The 9,751-nt window shown below is 44.5% G+C and overlaps 1 protein-coding gene across 2 annotated transcripts; it reads right to left on the bottom strand.

Moving 5' to 3' along the window:
• Positions 1–378: 378 nt before the first annotated feature.
• LOC132885198 (uncharacterized) lies at positions 379–8,059 on the bottom strand. Of its 2 annotated transcripts, XM_060919576.1 has the most exons (3): positions 7,730–8,059; positions 7,550–7,574; positions 379–7,451 (listed from the first exon to the last, which is right to left on the bottom strand). In XM_060919576.1, exon 3 carries the CDS (start codon positions 5,282–5,284, stop codon positions 4,244–4,246), a length of 1,041 nt encoding a protein of 346 aa, XP_060775559.1. In that variant the 5' UTR covers positions 5,285–7,451; positions 7,550–7,574; positions 7,730–8,059; the 3' UTR covers positions 379–4,243. The 2 variants fall into 2 exon arrangements, with proteins under 2 accessions (XP_060775559.1, XP_060775560.1); XM_060919577.1 differs by lacking the exon at positions 7,550–7,574.
• Between the last annotated feature and the right edge of the window lie 1,692 nt (positions 8,060–9,751).

The raw sequence follows: 9,751 nt of genomic DNA, 5'->3' as shown, positions 1-9,751 counted from the left end.
AAATATATAATTACAAAAATAAATATCTACTACATACCTATCCCTGTAAATATGAAGATATCTATCCCATAAATAAATATATACCATATACTAAGTTAGTTCTAATATAACAATCAACCCTATTCTATTTATCCCTCATCATCCTCCATTAACATACTTCCTCTTCAATATACTTATTTAAAAATATTTTTTTGTACCTTTTTTTAAACAGATTTATATTTGCACTTTGTTTTATTTCTGTCTCCAGTCTGTTCCATAAAGTCACCCCACAGCTCGATACGCACATGCTTTTCATATTTGTTCTAACCTTTGGTTTTTTAAAATTTAGGTCTCCCCTGTAATGGAAATTTCTAATAAACACTTCAGAATGCTTAACAGTTGTCTTTTCAGTCATTTATTATAGTAGATCATATAAAGATATAAAATAGGAAAGGAAAGAGAAGAATAGAAGAAGACATCACTTCTGATGATGCCGAGAGTACGCGCACTCTGAGTTGTGTTTTAGGAATGTTATCTATTATACTCTGAAAGCATTCGCTCACTGCTTGTGTCTTCACGTGATTGGCTCAAGATTTTCTATGAAGCTTTGTTAGAGCGTGCACCTGGCGTGCGGGTGGATGCGTAGTTATGAGAACTCAGGCACCCTGCTTATCACCACCAAGGTCAGGAAAGGTGGTTACATCATGAGAAGATGCAAGCTAGGATGAACTCAAGCACCCTGCTCATTACCACCAAGGCCACAGAAAAGCGATTACAACATAGGAAAAAACATCTTTCTCAGTATAGGCCACTTGAGCTCAACACACAGAAACACAGAGAATAATAATGTTCATCCATTAAAAATTCCCTCACATTCCCCCCTTTTTATCCTATAGGATAAATTACTAAAAGGAAAGAAAAGAACTGTACACAGTTTCAGTAATAAGAGTTCTCAGAGAGATTCGACTTAACACGTCATTGAGTGTACAGGGATAATGCTAAGGCTGTTTTTATAAGACATAGACATCTTAAATAAATGCTAGCAAGCCATATACATAGATCAGGAATAATAGAACAGGAAACAATCATAATGAAAGTGTTTTAAGTCAGGACTAGTTTCATGTCAACTGTGCTGATGTCATCGAACGGTGGGTTATAGTCTTCGTGTGAGTTTGGAGGCCAGTCAGGCAAGTCGTCTGACTCTATTTTCACCATCTGGTAACCAATATTTGTCAGCTGCCTCTGAAACACAGACATACAACATTGACAGAAAACAGGGAGCAAACATAGCATCACAATTGCTAAGCCCAGGACCGGTACGGTGGATAGAATCAGAGTCTTCCATCCACTGAACTAACACGATCAGCTGTCTTCAACTCCTCCATGTTCATCTGCTTATGATTGTTCAGCAACCTTGCGCATCTTGTTCAGTGCCTCAATGATGTTACCGAGTTAACCCTTGCCCTTCTTGACGTGTATTGGTGCTCAGAGGGCGGGCACGCCCTATCAGCCCTCGTCCCACCTCACCGGGACTTGGAGGAAACTCAAAACCCTAAGACTTATCTATCGGCTAGACACTGAAATACTCTTCCCTATTGAGGGTGCATGCGTGATTGATGTGATACTCGCACTGTTCCATTCAGTGATGCCTTTCTTCCTCACGAGCTTTAGTCAGCGTCTGGGTCACTTAGGCCTTCCTTTTCCTCCTGCTCAGCCAGTTCAGGAACCCTCCTGCAGTGGCTAGCGTGGATCCACGTCACTCTGCCTGTGACTTTCACTGCCGTTGGGGTCGTGAGCAGGACCTGGAATGGGCCGTTCCACCGTGGCTTGTTCTACTTGGTTCGTCGGAAGTCCTTTACCACGATCCAATCCCCTGGTTGTAGATCGTGCAGAGGTCCCTCAGCGGGTTTGGGAAGTGCTTCTTTTACCTGTTTGTGGATAGATTTCAAAGCAGAGGACAACGTTGCACAGTAATTCAACATTGCATCATCACACAGTGTGGTGTCCGGCGGTGTTCCTTGAGCTGGCCCTATCCCCATGTTGGGTACTCGTCCAAACAGAATTTCGAATGGGCTTAACCCATGTTTAGGCCTAGTTTGCATCCTCATTTGTGTGAGTACTACAGGGAGGACCTTTGTCCATCCTAGCCCTGTTTCTGCACAAGCTTTGCTTAGTTTATTTTTAAGGGACCCATTTTCCCTCTCTACTGCTCCTGCACTGGCAGGATGATGGGCACAATGTTGTTTCAGGTCTATCCCTAGGAATGCTCCTATTTTCTTTAGGGCTGCATTAACAAATGGTGTTCCACTGTCACTTGAGATTTTGCTAGGTATACCCCACCTAGGAATTACATCTCTCAGGAGTGCTTTGACTACCGCCTCTGAGTCTTGTTTAGCTGTGGGGAATACTTCTACCCATTTTGAAAACATGTCAACTATTACCAGGCAGTACCTTTTCCCTTCACTAGGTGTCAGTTCAATAAAGTCCATTTGGAGGTGATCAAATGGTTTGTCTGGTATTGGGTGTGCTGCTTGAGTTAGTCTGATACCTTGACCTGCATTATGTTGTGCACATATCAAGCATTGCTTGCAAAATTTCGCAGCATAATTTGAAAACCCCTTTGTGAACCATCTCTTTGTTACTTCTGCTACCATCCCCCCTTTTGACACATGGGTGAGCCCATGTGCCAATTTTGCATAGAAAGGGAACATGTATTTTGGTAGACAGGGACGGCCCGAGGGACAAACCCAGACCGAGTTTGCAAGGATACAGCCTGCCTGTTTCCAGACTCGTCTCTCGTCCTGGGTGACAGTGCTCTGAAGGTCCACTAGCTGTAAACAGGGGGTAGAAACCTGAGGAAAGGCAAGGTTAGAGGGTGAACTGGAAGCTGAGGCTGCACACTTAGCTGCCGCGTCCGCCCTGGCATTCCCTTGAGACACAAGATCAGTATTGCTAGTATGGGCAGCACACTTACACACAGCAATAGCTCTAGGGAGTAGAACAGCATCCAACAACTCAGAGACCAGTTTATGATGTGCAATGGGAGATCCTGTGCTAGTGAGAAAATTTCTGTTTCCAAATAGTGCCAAAATCGTGCACAACGCCAAACGTGTACCTACTGTCCGTAAAAATATTGACAGATTGCCCTGCCGCCAATTTGCATGCCTCGATAAGGGCACAGAGCTCTGCGGCCTGTGCTGACAGGTTTGAGGGCAGACACGACGCCTTGAGGACCTCGTGATCTGAGACTATGGCAAAACCTACTTTGTTCTTTCCCGTCTCTGGGTCTCTGGAGGCTGAACCATCCACATAGAGGATCATGTCTGGATTTTCCAAAGGGTTGCTCTTTAAGTCTGCTCTGGGGGAACAAAAATCGTTAGTGAGAGCAACACAGTCATGTGGTTCTCCATTGTCCTCTGTAGGGAGAAGAGAGGCAGGATTCAGAACAGTACAACGTTTCACAGTGACGTTAGGCATATCAGGTATGACTGTGTTATACTTCAACCATCTCTGTGCTGACAAATGTGACGTCTTTTTCTCCAACAGAAGCAGGGAGACAGCATGTGGGACCAAAAGGGTGAGGTTAGAATACCCCACAATATTTCTGGAGGCAGTTACCGCCTTTTCAGCTGCAGCAACTGCACGCAGGCAAACAGGAAGTCCAGCCGCCACTGGATCCAGCCTGCTGGAGAAGTAGGCTACAGGTCTCAATCTATCCCCGTGTTTCTGCAAAAGAACAGAGGTCATAAAACCCTTCTTTTCATTGACAGTTTGAACAAATGGTTTATTGGGGTCAGGCAGTCCCAACGTGGGTGTGGTCTGCAGAGCACTCTTTAGGGATGTCAGGCGTGTGCGGGACAGCCGCAGCATTGACTGCTTGCAGATCTTGGACAAACTTCCACTCATCGGGCTGGGACGGTTTCTTCCTTCTTAACTGGAAAAATAGGAGTGCGCACTGGAGAGTCCTGGCAAGGGACAATTACATCTGCCTTCAGCAACGAATCAAAGACCGGTTTTATACCTGCAATTGCTTCTGGTTTGAGTGGGTACTGGGTCTGTTTAGGCCTGAAATCTAATTTGGGGGTGATCACCACTGGTTCAGCATTCTTTATTAGGCCCACATCATGTTTACCCTTCGCCCAAATGGAATTTGGAACTCCCGCCAATTTGGGGTGCACCTCTGCTGGAGTTATGCCTGTGGAAACAGAGACAAACAGGCCAGTATGGCCGAGGTCCCCAGGACCCTGGTCATCAGTGGCTAATATTACGCTGCGCTTAACATACACACACATAGCATGACTTTGTTTGTAGACCCCAAGCCTTTGACAAAACAACACACTAGAGTCCTCTGTTTGGGACCATTCATTGCCATCGACTGCACACTTCCTGACCCACTTCCCCACGTCTTTCCAATGGGCGGCTCGTGGCCTTGGTAATGAGACATGGGATATAGAATTAATGATGTCAAAGAAATCATGTTGGCAGCAGCCGACCTCAAAGTCCTCTGACACGAGGCCGCGTATAACATGTTTGAGAACACTGCGATGAACATTGATGCAGCTGTTTGGACAACAAGTAAAATGGACCTGCACAGCGCAATAATGTTTAGACCAATACATAGTTTGAGGGTCAATCTTTCACGTGCACGGGGGTCTGCAAACCAAGTCTTTTCAAACTCTACATCTTGCCCTTGGTGAACATGTGCTGTACAATGCAAATCTTCCTCTTTCATATAATCTGTGTCAACTGATGAGGTGTTCAAGTGTGCGAGCTGTACAAGGTGTTTTGGAGTTTGTGTGAGCTGATCTGAGCAGAGCTGCCAGACATACACATACAGAGAGCTTCCAAACCCATACTGCACACCGCACATTTCACTTACTTCAATAGTTAGTCCATCTGGAGTGGATGTGAGATTTACTTCTAATTTGCACATTAAATCACGTGCTAACAAATTTACTGGACATGTATGTGAGATGAGGAATGAGTGGGACGTAACTATTCCTCCCTCGCTTTTACACGGGAGGTTGACTGAGAAAGTTTCGGTTACAGGTCGTCCTGAGATGCCCATCGTCTGAATAGAATTTGAGCTGAGCGGTGGGTCTACTGGAAGTACCCCATGTTGTATCACTGAGTGTCCTGCTCCAGAATCTACTAGAAAGGCTAACACATGCCCACACACAGTGAGGGGCATACAAGGCAGTTTAGAAAAGGGAGTAGTTGTGTATTTTAACAAACTTAATGCAACTTCAGGTGTATCTATCTGGACTGGTGTATCGGGCATTTCTGTGTAGTCTTGCTGTTGCATGCAGGTGCTGCTACTAATGTGTTTAACATTATGTGAATGCTCCTGTCTATGTGTATGTGTATCATCAGGTGAGTGTGTGTTACCTCCCCTGTTCTCTGTGTGGGGCCCGTTCCTGGAGTCCGCCCATCAGTCTGCTTTGCTGTACTCCTCACGGGGCTTCTGCCTGTTACTGTGGAGACAATTTCGAGCAATGTGTCCCTTTTGATTGCAGTTGTAGCAGGTTGCACCTTTTATCCAGGACGAGTCACTCCAGGTTGTCCCGTCTCGGCCCCTACTTCGACCTCTTCCTCCTCTTGTTCCTTTTTCTCCAGGCTGAACAGTCTGGAAAGAGTGAGAGTGGCAGCGTGTAGATCTTGGTCTCTTTGTGTCGACTTTGTCTTCTCCTTCTCTTTCAGCAGCTTTTCTGCATGCACAGCGTACTGCTCGATCTTGGTGAGACTCAGGAGTGCCCTCCACTGCAGCCAGGTTCACGGGTCTGGTCAGGCCACTGTGTTTTTTTTTTTTTTTCTTCTCTCATGCACGGCGGTGAGACGGGCGAAAAACGCTGACACCACTTCACATCATCTTGCTTACACATACTGATCTTAGTAATGTCTATGTTCAAGGGAAAAGTACTGTCCAGACGAGCACAGAGAGCAGTGATGGTATCTCTATACTCACCATTGCCAGCCGCGCTCCAGTCTGGTGTAGTCATTCGCTGGTCAGCTTCCGGCCACTCTTTGGAAACTTTGTTCCAATCTATACCCATCTTGGTCATGATTAGGCAGCGAAGTTCATGGGTGGTCGGTCGGAATTTTCTGCAAAATATCAACAGTTCGTTACCAAATCTCTTTCCTCCTACCTCTCTCACATTGGGAAGAGAAGCCATGCTTTCCTTGATATCAGCTGTCATCCAGGGTCTGTGGACTAAAAGCACGCCATCAGCTCCAGCCACTTCCACCATTGGAAGATGAAGAACTTCAGACTTTAGGTTACAGCCTTGTGGACCCACTGGTGAGCACGTGGTCAGGTCCAGGAGAGTATCTTTTCCATCGCTGTATGCAAGACCGGATCTCGTGTGTGATGGAGAAGCGCTGAGAGGCGCTGATGCTGGAGGCGGCTGGTAGGCTGGGAGAGATTCCAGAGGCTCAGTATTTTTTTTTCTTCTTTGTCTCGACTTCTCCCCCTTTCTGTGGGTGAAGTGCTTGTGGGAATGATGTTCCGCCTTGCTGAGGAGGCAGTGTGTGTTGGGGTAGACTCCAGGTCAGGGTCCATCTGAAATTTCAAACACTGAGAAGAGGGTGAGAGCCCTGCCTGTCATTTCTCTCTTTTGTACTTTCTCTTAAGTGTTTCTTCTTTCCATGCAGAAAATGCCCTCCTGTCCCCTAAGAACTTAACATTATCTGCAAGCTCTTCTTTTTCCTTCTGTTTCAACTTTTCTTCTAACTGTCCTATCTGCCTGGGACTAAAACTGCCCTTTTCAGGGAATTCTAAGTCCTTTACCCATATATCAAACTGTGCCAAATAATCCTCGCCATACGAGGTTTTCATAAACTGGATGTTTGGGCTGTCATAGGAACAGCCAATTCCCAGATAGCAGAGGGTCGTTGATTCGACGTGGAATCATCGGCATGTTCTTCGACCTATACGCCGTCGAATCACCGTCGATCACCGACGTTGATTCAACACCGCTTTGCTCATACGAGTTTCCGTTGAAACGACGTTGAAAAGTGGCTGGTGGTCGACAGAGAATAGACCCCCTTTCACCCTTTATTCAACTACGTATTTCGGTCGATTTATAGTTGAATTTTCGGCGATGATTCATCCAACTTTACTTCTTGTTTTATGTACAACAGGAAGGCTACAAATTAAGCAAAACAGGCTAAATTAAACTAGCTAACAATAAAGCATCGGGGCTCTTGCCTAGGATGAACACACATGCATACTTCAACCATGAAAGTGAAACTTAATTTATATCAATGTGCGTAGGCTACGTCCTGTTTAATGTACAACAGGATATAAAAATGCATGCAACAATGCACCTCTCCTAATGTTTGTCAAGCTATCTAATGAGGCATAACTTTTAACATTTATAAGGAACAGAACACACTTGAACAAGTTCTTAGAAACATTTTATGATTTATTTATAATTTATAATTGTGGCCTATTCCTCCTGCGGCGCAGACACCTGTACATGGAAACAGAAAAACATAACCAAAATTAATTTGATGCAGCATTGATAAAGAAAGTCAGCAGTAGGCTATGGGTTTCTAAATGCCACCCTACCTCATTATTTGGCCATGGGGAAAAACTATATTTAAAATCCAAAGAGGGATGGAGGGAGGAAAATTAAAACAAAAGAAAGAAATGAAATATAGAGTAGAGAATATTTGATAAAATTAAGGATGTTTTTATTCAGTAAACATTTAAAAAAATGTTCTACAACAGTCTAGCCTAGTGACTTACCAGTAACAAAATAGACTTGAAGTATTCAGATCCGCTCTGCATAAAGCAGCTAAATCCTCTCTCTGTCTCCCGGCAGAAAGCTCCTTGGTTTGCTTGTGTCTCAATCACAGCTGGTATTCTGTAGAAAGACTTCTTTTCACCTTTCCCATCAGCTTTGTTAGAACCCTAACACAGCACAAAAGTTTACCATTGTAGGTTTTTGATGAACCAAGTGCCTCGTGGGTTCACATACCGCGCGCTGCCTTTATTTCCCCCAAATCACGAGTTTGTTGGTCTTCCAATGTAGCGCAGGGTTTGTTTACTTCCGGTTTCGGGTGACGTCAGTGAAAGGGGTCTAATGGGGGCATTACCGCCACCCACTGGATTGGGGTGTAAAGCAGTCTGAACAAAACGTGTAAACATAAACATAGGAGAAATGAACCCGTTTTTCTAACTCGTCCTCACTTAGTCTACTTTTCTTTTTTGATTAGTCTGGATTTGATATTGTAAATTTAAATGTGAATCAATGTATATTCATCGGACATGAACAAATGAATAAATCTTGAGTAATCTTGAGGGGCGTGTGTGTCCGGGGCGCGGTGTCGCGGGGGGGATCGAATGAACCCTCCGATCCCCCCTGGCTACGGGCCAGAATTAGATCATCCTACCAATGTTGAAAACTGGCCGGCAAAAGTGACGATGGTTCAACGTCGTATATTCAACCTTCTCTGACGGTCGACAGATCAACCTTTACCCACGTTGATTCAACGGTGATAAATCGACCCTCTCAGACGGCGGAGAAATCGACGTTTCACGGCGCTGTTTCAACGTTGATTTTCTGACGTACGACGGAAACCGACCATTCTGACCAAAACTCTACGTCGTTTCAACGACCCTCTGCTATCGGGGTTCTTATTATAGCACATGTAGCTTCACACTTACTTGCTTTTTCTTTTTTTCCCCTAACTTACTGTTTCTGTTCCTCATTGTACACTGTTATATCAATAGGTTATGACAACAGTGGCTGAGGTTTTTTTTAGGATCACAAGAAGAACAGGTTGGACTATGTCCAAAAATGCGACACAATAATCCTTTAGGTGTGTTCTTATTAGTAAACAATTTATCTGACATTTGCCTTAAGTTAAAGTAGGCATCATTTAACACAACAACCTCAAAGACAACTTGCGCATGTGTACAAAATCTGTTTCTCTGTTTCAGAATTTGGAGGAGGACAGTACTCTGTTAATTCATCAATATTTTGCGTGCACACCGGTGTGTCTGTGCGACTTCGTGATCGAACCTCTCTATCCCGTTCCTCCAACGGGCCAGTTGTTCACACAGAACAAAGGGAGCAAGATTCAATTCTTTCCCAGTTACGAATCGCTGAACGTGAGTCCGTCGAGACACGCACCCGTACTTCCTTCGCTCAAGTAGGTGAGCCGTTACCCAGTCGTCACTTGGGCGGATAATTCTCTTACACAACCCAATAAACTACTCGCAGTTTATTGTCTCAAAATTGTGTTTTATCCGTTTTCTGCAAACATATTGATGATACCACAGCTTAGCAGTCCTCCTGGGCTCGGACAAACTTCTGTCCGTCTCTTATATCAGTCTTCCTTGACTGGGACAATCTCTGTCCATCTCTTATATCATTCTTTAAATACTAGGACAAATCTCGGTCCATTTCTTGTATCATTCTTTAAATACTGTTTCCACTAATTTCTTTTCACAAGAATGCAAAGTTATCACTTACTGGTTCGGTGAGCCCTGATGGTCTGGTCTCTCGTCCGAGTTCTCAGCTCCGCACCGTAGCCTTGGGAGTGTTCCGTCGTCCGAGGATCAGACGCATAGGGCCCACCCAGGGGACGCCAAATTGTAATGGAAATTTCTAATAAACACTTCAGAACGCTTAACAGTTGTCTTTTCAGTCATTTATTATAGTAGATCATATAAAGATATAAAATAGGAAAGGAAAGAGAAGAATAGAAGAAGACATCACTTCTGATGATGCCGAGAGTACGCGCACTCTGAGTTGTGTTTTAG

The sequence above is a fragment of the Neoarius graeffei genome, chromosome 4, assembly GCF_027579695.1.
Source record: "Neoarius graeffei isolate fNeoGra1 chromosome 4, fNeoGra1.pri, whole genome shotgun sequence".
NCBI lineage: Eukaryota > Metazoa > Chordata > Actinopteri > Siluriformes > Ariidae > Neoarius > Neoarius graeffei.
Note: the sequence above shows the minus strand (reverse complement) of the source record. Positions and strands in the feature narration are given on the sequence as shown.

Bases quoted from the DNA above. Each gene is read 5' to 3' on its own strand.
- LOC132885198 (XM_060919576.1), bottom strand. From the start codon at position 5,284: ATGCAACAGCAAGACTACACAGAAATGCCCGATACACCAGTCCAGATA.